Source organism: Hydra vulgaris, chromosome 12 (assembly GCF_038396675.1).
Source record: "Hydra vulgaris chromosome 12, alternate assembly HydraT2T_AEP".
NCBI classification, from domain to species: domain Eukaryota; kingdom Metazoa; phylum Cnidaria; class Hydrozoa; order Anthoathecata; family Hydridae; genus Hydra; species Hydra vulgaris.
In genome coordinates this window covers 82438991-82452500 of record NC_088931.1, presented here as the reverse complement: position 1 = coordinate 82452500, position 13510 = coordinate 82438991, and the positions used below count along the sequence as shown (strand labels likewise).

General features: G+C 24.8%; 1 protein-coding gene and 1 long non-coding RNA gene across 2 annotated transcripts in view; one reads left to right on the top strand and one right to left on the bottom strand.

Annotated features, from left to right (window-relative positions):
* Positions 1 to 1542: 1542 nt before the first annotated feature.
* On the top strand, positions 1543 to 3954 carry LOC136088544 (uncharacterized). The gene is made up of 4 exons (XR_010642250.1): positions 1543 to 1749; positions 2025 to 2093; positions 2234 to 2363; positions 3714 to 3954. It is a non-coding gene; the product is annotated as an uncharacterized LOC136088544 (long non-coding RNA).
* Positions 3955 to 11284: 7330 nt separating this feature from the next.
* Positions 11285 to 13510, bottom strand: part of LOC100199223 (N-acetylglucosamine-6-phosphate deacetylase) — a 30704-nt gene continuing 28478 nt past the window's right edge. Inside the window, exon 8 of the mRNA XM_065814678.1 lies at positions 11285 to 12671. Within this exon, the coding sequence (XP_065670750.1) occupies positions 12463 to 12671 (209 nt within the window). The 3' untranslated portion in view covers positions 11285 to 12462. The remainder of the gene's footprint in view (positions 12672 to 13510) is intronic.

The window sequence follows — 13510 nt, the reverse complement described above, 5'->3', positions numbered from 1 at the left end:
CATTGAAAAACATTGTCTCATTAACTAGCCATTACAAAAATAATTTGCCGTAAAGAAAAGACAATGAAAACTTAATAAAATGCATGCAGATTGTATAAAAAAAATATTTTGATAAAGTTATGTTTTATAACTTCTTTTTATTGCGGCTAATTTAAATCTTTTAAATTTTGCATCAAATTGTATATAATATACATAAATCTCAGAGTATATTCGGTTTATTCAGGTTGTTTTTGTTGATTATTTATTTGTTTTAAAATGACCATTTTAATAAATTGCAAAGTTGTATTAAATATGTTATTTCTAAGTTACAAATAGCCCTTAATTTTAATAACATTCGATGTTTTAATTAATATCAAAATTAACAAAACATAATAAGTCAGACTAAATTTAGTCTGTTCACAGACTAATTTTTTTATTTATTTGAAAAACCTTAAACACCTTACCCTAATTATCAAGCAAATACTTCAGTATAAAATCTGCGACCAATAATGAAAGCATGCATTATTAAGTTTTTTTTATATAAAAACACGTTTGGATAAAAAACTTTATTTCCATTTTTTTGAAAAACTTCTAGTTCTAATAGGAAAAGTATTAAGTCCTAATTATAGAGTTGATGTTGTATATTTAATTCTAACATTTATTCTTTATCATATATTTTTATTTATTTTAATAATATGTATTTATGCATATATATATATGGGTAAATTTATAAATATATATAAAAGAAATATATACATTTTATATATGTATATATAATATTTATATTTCTAGTCCTAATTATAGAGTTGGTGTTGTATATATAATTCTAACATTTATTATTTATTACATTATTTTAATATTATGTATTAATGCATGTAATTACGAATATATATATATATATATATATATATATATATATATATATATATATATATATATATATATATATATATATATATATATATATGTATATATATATATATATATATATATGTATATATATATATATATATATATATATATATATATATCTGTGTGTATATGTATTTATATATATATATATATGTATATATAATATATACATATATATATATATATATATATATGTATATATATATATACATATAAACATATATATTTGTTTATAAATGTATATATATATATATATATATATATATATATATTTATATATATATGTATATATACATATATATACATACATTATATTTATATATATATATATATATATATATATATATATATATATATATATATGTATGTATATATATGTGTGTATATGTATATATAAATGTATATATATATATATATATATATATATATATATATATATATATATATATATATATATATATATATATATGTATATACATATAAACATATATTTTTGTTTATAAATGTATATATATATATATATATATATATTATATATATATATATAATATAAACATATATGTATATATATATATATATATATATATATATATATATATATTTATATATATATATATGTAAATAAAACAAATGATGCCTTTTTATAGATGATCTATTACAATGAATTCACAGTCTTGGGCTTAAGTTGTTTATTTTAAAAACTGAATGAAGCAGAGGCAGTTGCTCTATGTTGTTGGGTAGAAGATGGTTGGTTATTTTTGTCAACTAGTGTTCATGCAATGAAAGCTGCCTATAATAGTTTTCCAATTGATTATTCATGGAACAAGCTTAGAGTTAAAAGATTTAAAGTTACTGGAGGTCATTAAATTTTACAGTACTCATTGCTATTTTAATTGTTTTGTATGAATAAAAAAACTGTTATAGTTTTATATTAATGGTGAAGTACTATATCAAATAAACATCTAATAAGTCTTATTTTTATTTTGGGATAAGTAAAATTTTGAATCTGTTTATTGTATTATGATTGTCTAGATATATATCGTAGTCTGTTTGCACAGGGTCTACATTTTAGTTTTTACATTTTTGTTTATATTTGTTTTACTAAATAATTACTTATAAGTATCTATTATTAGATAAAGAAGTAGGCGAAGGATTTAATTTTACGACTACAGAGGACTCCAAAAAAGAATGAAAGTAATTATGTTAGTGAATGATTGTGTTTCTCTTTGCATTTAACTTTTTATATGGTGAAGAATAAATAAAACCTAATATTAATTATTAGTCATATCTGATTTTAATAATACTGTTTAAATTTTTTTGACATGTCATAATTTGATTTTAGGTGTAAGTTTATTTAGTAAAGTTTTGGTGGATCAAAGATAGAGGAATGATATGGTTTTAACTGGTTTCCATCTTATGAACAAAGTACATTATATGATTTAAATTGATGGTTTATAGTTACAACTATTCAAGTAAGTTTAATTTAGTTAATTTATGTATGGAATTGTGACTATTTTTATTTGTAAAATTTGACTTCCATAAAATGTATATGACTATATTTATATATATATATATATATATATATATATATATATATATATATATATATATATATATATATATATATATATATATATACATACAAAATTATATAATTTTGTATATATATATATATATATATATATATATATATATATATATATATATATATATACAGTAAACTCTCGGTTATTCGAACCTCCAAGGGGTATAAGAATTTATTTTGAATAACCTGAAACTCGAATAACTAAATATGCTCTTTAAAATGACCTACTTTAAGTTTCTTTCAAATTTTAATAAAGGTAGAAAGTAAAAAAGAAAAAGACCCTTGGAATTTGGTGCTACTTCAGTTTTATCCTTGTAAAATAATAAATAATTTACAATTCATTGAAAATATAGTTCATTTTTTATTTATTTTTTGTTCCTTAAATGTGTTTTTTTATCTTCAAGGAGAGAAAAAATTGTTTCGAATAACCGAAATTTTGAATAACTGCATTTCTGCATAACAGCATTTGCATGAGTTTGTTAAAGAAAATTCACAGGAAATAAAAATTGTTTCGAATAAGCAGACAATTTTGATAAGTGCCATTTCGAAAAACCGGGAGTTTACTGTATAATAAATAAATAAATATGTATATATATATATATATATATATATATATATATATATATATATATATATATATATATATATGTATATATGTATATATGTATATATATATATATATATATATATATATATATATATATATATATACATATATATTTATAAATATATATATATATATATATATATTTATATAAATATATATATATATATATATATTTATATATATATATGTATATATATAATTTGTATATATATATAATTTATATATATATATATAATTTACATATATATATATATATATATATATATATATATATATATATATGTGTAATTTATTTATCTATATATTTTATATATAATAATAATCCATTTATTTAACCATAAAATATGAAAATTTACAATAATATTTATAAACTCACATAAATAAGGTTAGGTGTCACTCATATAGTTAAAAACTAGTTAATGGAGTGATACCTGAGCTTATAATGTTAAATTATATAAATAAGTTATATATATATATATATATATATATATATATATATATATATATTTATATATATATATATATTTTTACTTTTTAAATTTAATAATAATTATACTAATTTAATAACATTTTTTTTTTTTACATTTGCTTTCAGACTACTAATGGTACAAGTTTTGTTTTTTGATTTAGACTCTGTATCTCAATGATATCCTGGCCTATCGATACGATATCCTGTTAATTGTATTTTTATATATTGCATAAATATATATGCAAATACTCACACACATAAATTTTAAAGAAAATATTTATATTTTTATATATATATCTATAAATTGTATATGTTAAGCTTTTTTATATTTATCATTGTATATTACTGTTTGTATTAAAAATTGATTTTGGAAATATTGCGAGGGCAGAGTTCAACTTACAATTTAGTTCTATTTGCCAATTAAATATATATTATAGCCACGTTTAATTACGTTTAATAATATTTTGCGATATTTTATACAGCGCATTTAAGCGTCGATTCAACGTTATATTTCAACCTTTACTCGACGTCTTTAAGTCACGTTAAATCGACGTTTTACTAACAACGTTAGAAATCCTTGCAAAATAGACTACTTTAACAGCGTTTATGCAACGCTTTTTAGGTAACGTTTTTTCAACGCTAAGTTGCGGCATTTATTCAACGCTTTTTATGTAACGCTTTTTCAACGTTTAGTTGCGACGCTTTTGTAACGTCATATAGTAACGTTTTTTCAACGTTACGCAATAACGTTTAATCAACGTCTATTAAACAACGTTACATATCTTTGCAAAATCGATTACTTTGTCAACGTTTCCGCAACATCTTTTGCGACCGGTTTTCAACGTTGATTCAACGTTGTCATGTTTGCTGGGGTAGAGGATCTTTTTGTGATTCTTGTTGACTTAGTTATTGTTGGAATGAGGTTATTTTGTAGAAGAGTATTTACAAAATTTTTAACACTATTATTTGACGCATGATTCAAAAGAATAATATTCAGGTCACCGACTAAGTAAACATGCTTTTGTTTTTTATTAACTTTTGTTAAAAAAGTACGTAAAGATACTTTAAAATTTTTTAAATTACCCGCTGGTTGTCTATAAATAACTTTAACAATTACGTTTTTAGAATTTTGGTTAATTATTTCAATGCACAATGACTCGCGATCTTTTTCATTTACACTGAGGTCGTTACGTGGTATAAAATTAATTGAGTTATGAATAAAAATGCATACACCTCCACCGGAACAGAAGTTTCGTGGTTGATGAATTGACGCGTAATTTGCCAATTCAAATTGAAAATTATGCTCGTCATACTTACACCAGGTCTCAGTAAGACAGATTATTTTAAAATCGTGATTTAATTCATGCATTAGAAGTTTAAAATCATCAAAATTTTTGTTTAGGCTTCGAATATTAATGTTTAAGATTGAAAAAGTGTTTTTATTTTGTTGAAGATAGAAATTAGATTCAGAAATTGAATAGTATTTGCTTTCTAACGATTTTAGGTTAAAATAATTAGTGACATCATTATCACAAAGTGTGACATTTTCATCACAAAGTTTAATTAATAAATTATCATCCATTTTAAAATATAAAATTAAGAATAGGGAAAAATTAATTAAAGAAATAAAAAATAAATGAATACTTATATAGATTCAGTGGAAACAGAATCTCATTTCTTCGCAGTCCAATCACAAATGATTAGTTTGTCGTATGATATAACCGCAAATTTGCCGGATTCCCTTTCTTTCTTCATTCGTTCTCTTAAACCCTTGTTTGTGATAGAGTTAGGATAACTAAAGAGTGATAGAGTTAGGATAACTAAAAAGAAGGTAACGTTTGAAAAAGGATACACCCGAGATGGACTGAGGAGGTTTTTACTATGTCACAGATTCAGTTCACAGATCCGCCGACGTATAACCTAACTGACAATAATGGTGAAGAAATACAAGGTACTTTTTATGAACAAGAAATGCAAAAAACTGATCAAAAAATATTTAGAATTGAAAGAGTTATTCGTAAACTCAAAAACAAATCATTAGTAGAGTGGTATGGGTACCCTGAAACGTTCAACTCATGAACTGACAATAAAAGTCTGTAAAATTAGTTATATAATAGGAGTTCTTTACTATTATGCGTAGCAATATTACGCTTGAGTTATATTACATTTACGCGTAGCTATATTACATATATTCTTGAGCTCACCTTATAATTATTATTTTTTTGTTGAAGTAATAATTAAATTAATACTGTCATGCTGGTTGAAGAGATCCCATAATATACATGTTGAAAAATGGTTGAGATGTATCATACTTTCTAAGTCACGCACTTTTATTGATAATGCACTGTTTTTTTGGCCCATATACGGCTTTTCATACTACTGTTGAAAAATGGTTAGGATGTATCATACTTTCTAAGTCAGACCCTTTTTTGATAATGCATTTTTTTTTGGCCTACAATGCGCTTGTCATTACTACTAAAACTCCTTGTAGTCATTTCGTGGGTGTTAGCATTCCAAATGTTTTCGTGCAAATTCCAGGATGTCGGAAAGAAATGGTGTAACCTCGGATTCCACTCTTGGATCTGAAGAGGCAATTTGTAAATTTTCAAGATCCATACATTCCCATTTATCTTTGAACCTCTTTATAACTGCTCATGTTCGTGTTAATTTATTTTTGCGTTTGGCTGAACCAATAGTTTTCAGATTTTGATTTTCAATATTCTTTAATAATAATTCTGCTATTCTTTCAATTCGCACAAAAATCATTTGTCTTTTATTCAAGATCAAAAGATAGCATTTTGTATGGCCGAACCTTTTTTCTAAAGGACTTTTTATTTTATTTTTTATTTTTAGAGATTTGAAACCCGTGTTAGTGAAAGTCTAGAGGAATGACACCTAAAGTTTACCGCACTGGATGACACCAACCCCAGCATAAAATACAGTAGTAATTGTAATGTAACTTCTTGTTTTCAGAAAAATACAAATTTTTTCAAAAATAAATAATATTATTTTAAATCAATTTATAACTTTCTGTAAAATACTAATTTTATAAGGAGTTCTTTATAAATTACGTCACTTTCTAGGAGGGGGAAGGGCTAATGGTTATGTGACAATTCCTCCGGGTCTTGTCACTAAAGACTTACTAACAACGTAGTTCTTTAGTAACAAGATCTTGTCACAAAATTGTAATACAATGTTGTGACAAAGCGGCGAGAAGGAAGTCAAAAACGATCAAAAATTGCATGGTGTAATTTATGGACAACTCCTCAGTTTCCTGATGATTCTGCTGAAAGATAATCCGACAGCAGAAGCCCTCGCCAAACAAGTGTTTTTTTACTAATTTATATGCATAAGCATATTTTTTCTTGGTTTAAAAAGTAAATATGGCTAATGATTGCCGAAAGGCATAAAACTTTAAGTACCATCACAAAGTTATATTTTTCAAACAATCTAACACTATATTTATTAATACAGATCTATTTTGTAAACAATTTACATTATATAGATCACTCTTAAAACGAACAAGAAACTTTGTAACTTGACTTGAACGAACAAGAGACTTTGTAACTTGATTCAATAAAACATTGTAGCTATCTACAACATTACGGCATTACCTGTATCTATTCAATGGATGCATTTTACAGCTTTGTATCCGGGGATATCATTTCGAAATACCGGTGGCAACAGATCGTAGGTATGGAGCTAACTGCAAAATAACAACAAATCTGAAGCTAGTTAATGGCTGTAAATCGTAGATTTTAGCTTGCGGAGTACCACAAGGATCAATACTAGGAATACAATGACAATACTAAAACTTAACGAGTATTATGCTTGCCGGTGACACTAACCTTTTCTTATTTAGCAATAACCTTATAACAATACCTTACAGTATGAACATTAAACTTATCAAAGTTTCTAACCGGCTTAAATCATACAAACTTTTAATAGTTATTGAAAAAATAAATAGATGCTTTTCCTCCCAGCTTCAAACAAAACTTATTCCAAATATTATGCCTTTTATTTTTATTGATAATATTGAAATGAAACGAATCAAAACAAGTGCCAAAAAAATTACAAAATTTTTAGGCACTTGTATTGATGAAAATCTCACATAAAAAAAATCTCGTTTATAATCTAAATGACAAAATTGCTATAGAATTATTGTACAAGTCCAGGAGTTTTTTTATATAAGTGTAGTTTAATTAAATAAATAAATAAAGATTTATTAGAACAAGTTTAGAAAAAACATACATGTTCTAAAGGACATACAGGTCCAATAAAAAGACACTGACAATATGCCCTTAAATAAGAAAAAAAAGTACATAGGAACAAATATAGTTTATAATAGAAACATTCAAGATTTCATTCATTTACTTTATAGACACAATGTTTATCGAAATTGCACGATTTTATTTTATTTTTAAAAATACAAATGTTATCAGCATTTACAGCTTCTGATGTCAGATTATTTCAGATATTTACTACTCGTTGAGAAAAACAATGTTTGCGAATGTCGAGTTGACATCGTTGCTTTAGAATCCTAAAAGTATGACCACGGGTATAATTATTATTGTTAATTTCGAAAAACAAGTTTTTATCTATACAAATCAAATTATGCATAATTTTGAAACATGACTAAATCATGTTTTAAACGTCTGAGTTCCAGAGAATCCAAACCAAGCAACTGTAAACGGCTAGAATAGCTTAGACAACTAATATTAGCAATTTTTTTGTGAATCGTTTTTGAATATTTTCAATAGATTTAATTAACATAGTTTGGTGTGGCGAAAAAACTGGAGAGCAATATTCAATAATTGGTCTTATAAAAGTGGTAAATGCACGTACTAATATAATAGCATTGCGAGTTTTAAAGCATTTTAAGATTAGGTATGCTCTAGTATTTGCTACATGAGTGACTCTGGCTATGTGTTTTTGTAGTTTTGGCGGGAGTCCATAACTACAACTACCAAGATCTTTTGGGTTAGATGACCAAGCTAGAATTCAATTGTGTTACTCGTTTATTCATGTTAACTACGCTTATATTGCATGAGGTAGTGTCAATAAAAGTAAACTAGAACCTCATCAACAACAAAAGCATTTTGCAAGTCTTGTAAATTTTAAAAACCGTTTTACTTATGCCAAACCTCTCTTACTTGAAATGAGTATTTTAAATATATATCAACTTATCGTATATAATTTTTTATGTATAAATGTAAAACCAACGATTCAAAACCGACCTATTTTTGCATTTTGCAAAGTTGAAAAATGAAGGACAAACAAAAAGAACTTTTATGATACACGAAGAAGTATTGATCAATTGATCAATTAAATTACAAATAAAAAAATGAACTAAAAATGGCTAAAAGAAATATACTGCATAGACTTTAAACAAAACTTTTAGTGAAGCTCGTACAACACTAAAAAAGGTGAGAAAAAAAAATTAAAAGTGGAAAAAATTACAATAACGCTATTAAAGGAGCCTATTTATTTAAACGAAAATACAATATCAAAAATGTTTAACCACAAAGTATAACAACTGAATACCAATATATACAAATATATAGGAAGAAAATAAAACTTAAAAATTAAAGTGTGTCAACTGTAAAAAACAATAGAATTCAAAGAAAAACTCAATCATTAGATTATTACAAGCACCTCAACCACCATAAACAACAAAAATAAAACTTATTATTAATTATTAAAAGGCTAATATAATATTAAAAGTTTTAAATCTTAGCAGATCTCTGCGACTATACAGTCGTCTTTAAGTTTTTGTATTCTTTATTCATATATTATTGATATACTCATTCTAATATATTTTTTTTATATATATATTGTATAAAAACAATCAATAAATGTAAAATAAAAAACGAAAAATTAAAAAGAGTAAATGTTGTCACGATATATTAATAGCCACATATAGTAGCTTTCACGCTACTATATAACGACAATTCTATATGTGCTATGTGACTATAGCTACACTGACTTCCAAAACTAAAGCAACTTCTTAGGAAACACGATTAAATAACTAAATCTTCATTTGTAGAACAATTTTAAATAAATCTTATAGACAAGCGCTACTAGCAATGTTTTGAGTTAAGTTTTTAAAGTTGCTTTAGTTTTGGAAGTAAACAATTTTATAATTTTTCATTGTCTTTTATTTTTCTTTACATAAATATAATTTTGCTACTTTTATTTATTTTCTAACTATTGCTTTCAATTTTTATTTATACAATGGAAAAAAACTTTAATGAAAAAGATACCTTGTTTCTATATTTTTGTGTGTTTTACAGAAGACGTTTAAAAATTGCTTTTGTTTTTGGAGTACACAGTATATCCACACTGCGTGTTTTAGTGATTCTAAAACATATTGTATAAAAGTTGCTTTAGTTTTGAAGTACACAGTATATAAGTATATACACACCACATGTTTTAGTAACTTTAAAACATTGTAGCTTGCTTAAACATGCTAAGTTATTAAAAAAACCGATATTTAGTATAGCTATTTTATTCAAAAGATATGGAATAAAATAGTAAAAATCTATTGTGCATAATTCTCTTAAGTATCTTATGAAATGTTAAAAGTATTGATATTTGCCTGAAATTGCTTATTTCACTTGAATTTAAATTTAAGTTTTTATTTTAGTTTCCAGGAAAAATACTGTCCTACAAAGAATCTTTGAATATTTTTAATAAAAAAATTCTAAACTCGTAGTAGTAGTTAATTACTACGTTGCTATTGACATCGTCAACTATAAAGCTGAAAAGTTGCACGAACAAACCCAAAATATGGTTATCTTCAAGACTAGTATTGTGAAATCACTGATTAAAAACATAACAAAATTAATTAAAATTTTTACTACACTTTTTACTGAGATTTACAAACAGCGTTAATGCAGTTAATAAATCACAAAATTTTGATAAAATCACAGAAAACGTTTTCATCGTCGCGTTGTTAGTTATGAATATTACCGTATAACTAAAAAACTGAGGCTTATGGAAATAAACAACTTCAATTAATATAGGGTAGTTATCTACCAAATCTTGTGTGGGATGACCAGCATGATCAACCATAGCTTGTGTGGGATGACTAGTGTGATTAATCCCGATAACTTGAACGCTTGCACTTTATGAAAACTATCTTCTGAAAACTACTTTTTCCTCTCACAAATCCCACATTAACTGATCCTAATTAGATGATCACAATACCTGATTCTAATTTAAGATGCGATAATTATCTTTTATCTGTTACTTTATAAAGTTTATTTGAGGATTAAAAAGGTAGCTGTTCTAATAAACGATTTCATAAATAAAAAGTTTTCATAATAAACTTAGGTATTTTCAAATTTTATGGGGTGAATTTAGTTTCTTTTACAAAATTTTGTAGATTTTAATAATAATCCTAGAATTTATTTTTGAGGCCGCCGATAATCGCTAACCACCTGTTTTATCGATATTATGTAAAATCTATTATATTCTGTTGTTAAAATAAAACTTTAACCACATCAGTTTTGTATCTTTACCAAAATTTTCAAATGAACAAGTGAAACTAGTTAGAAACTTGAAAAAGCTGTTTGACGTCGACGCTAATAACGCGTTTTCACCGAACTCTTTAAATCATTGAGAAGATAGAAAGGTTTAATAGCGTAAATATCTTTTTAAAAAGATAGCAAGGTTTTTTTTTACCTTTTACATATTTAGCTGTAAAATTCGATTAAAGAAAAAAGCATACTTCTGCATATAAAAATTTTTTAAAAAAATAAATAAGTTTTAACAACAAAATTAGTATAAAATGAAAACGTACACAATATTCTTATTTTAGACTTCATTTGTTTTAATTTTATTTTAGGTGCAATAGTTTTCAAGAAACTTCATATTTTACAAAAGTAAAAAATTATTAAATTATTTCTAAAATATACTATACCAAAATGTATTTTAAAAATTTAAAATCAAGGGGTTTACAACTTTTAAAAATTAAAATCAAAAGCCCTTTTTTAGGACTTTTGAAAAATATACATAACCTTAGGTCTTGGCAGATCATAGGACTAGTGATTAGACCAAAATTCTTTTTCGGACGAAATTTCAATTTGAAGTGATACCGAAATTTGTAATTTTGAAAGAAGCGAAATTTCGGTTGAAAAACAAACCGAAAACCAAAATATTTTGTATGATTTTAATAAACTTTTAAACTAAATAACTAAACTAATCATTTTTTATTTAATTTAGAAAAATAGTCATTTTTGACAGTTTTTACAAAATATATATAGCCATTTTTAAATGAAATATTAAGCCCCATTGTTGACAAATTATTTAACTTTTTGGTTAGTATATAGCACGTATCCAGCTGCTTCTTAAATATATCAAAATCGCAAATAATCAAACTATTTCAGGGGGCATAACATTTTGAATCTTTCACTAATAACGTTTTGTTTAAAGGAAACAAATGTTTAAATAGTTAAAAAAGAAAATGAACAAGGATAAAAATTTGTTGATGTAATCTTTAAGTTATTTTTATTAACTTTTCTTTGAGTTATTTTATTTTTATTTATTTATGACTATTCATTTATTATTATTATTATTATTATTATTATTATTATTATAAAATGGATTAAAAATGGATTGAATTTATAAAAAAAATAAACTACAATTGTAAGAAAAAAAAAAATCTAACTAAACAACAAATGTAACATTTTCTAATAAAACTATTTTTTTTTAAGGCTGAAATCTCCGCTTTAGTTTTAGTTTCGGTAAAATGTTTGCCGAAATGTCGGTTTCAGTTTTGGTATTGAACTAGTATACCCGAAATTTTGGTTTATTTCGGTTTCGGCCTATTTCCTGTTTCGGTCGATCACTAAGACCTAGTAAGCCACCCCCCCCCCTCCCCACACCCTTTTTATATGCATTATTAAATTAGTTATAAATTTTAGACAAATGAGACATTTGTTCGCTATTCCAAACTAAATCGCCGGCAATAAATGTAGCGTGAACATTTAATTGATCATCAAGAAAAATAAAATCAGCATCGGTATTAAAATCTAATGTTCCTTTACGGTCTGATATTCCAAGTAGTTGCGCAGGATGTAATGTTGCGGCTTCAATGGCTTCAACAAGTGAGCAATCTATAAATACGAGAAATTTTAGAAATTTTGATTTTTACATTCATAAAATATTTACTTCTACCAGTAATGCTTCATTATGCAATAATGCATTGCATCATTTTGTACACACTAAAAAAAAAAAGGTAGAAATTTCTACCTTAGGGTAGGATATGCGATATACCCTTAGTAAGGTATAATTTTCTACCTTTTAGGGTAGAAAATTATATTCAAAACAATTATTTCTCATACAATTTTCTAACTTAAAGGTATAATTTTCTACCTTATAAGGTAGAAAATTATACCTTACTAAGGGTATATCACATATCCTACCTTAACTAAAAATTTCTACCTTTAATTTTTAGTGTGTAGTAACACTGTTTTATTTAATACTAATGCTGTCTGCTGTCTTATTTAAGGTGGAAAACCCCTGACATTTTTTTTTTTAGTAAATATCAATATTTTATAAATTTAACTTTATATACATAAAGTAAATAACAAAATTAACTGAAAAAAACAAAAAAAAATTTTTATGGGTAAAATGGTAGCTGTAGCAGGTGCCAAAAGCACCAAAATATTGAAAGACTTTGTGTTAAGACTTTGTGTTGACTTAAGTTTCCAAACATTAGATATGCTGGCCGGTATTTTAAAAACTCTTCATCAGAGAAAAACAGCTTTTAAAAATGCTAACATAAAAAAAATTCAAAATAGTGTAAATAAATACGCAAATCTATATATAATAAAAAAAGTTAAATCTTAAATTGCACCAGTTTGATATGGGTTTTGCTCTTTTTCAAGAGATTTGTCATATCGACTTTTCTTTTTTCCACGAATTACTTGTCTGCATTTCTTTGCTCGTTCTA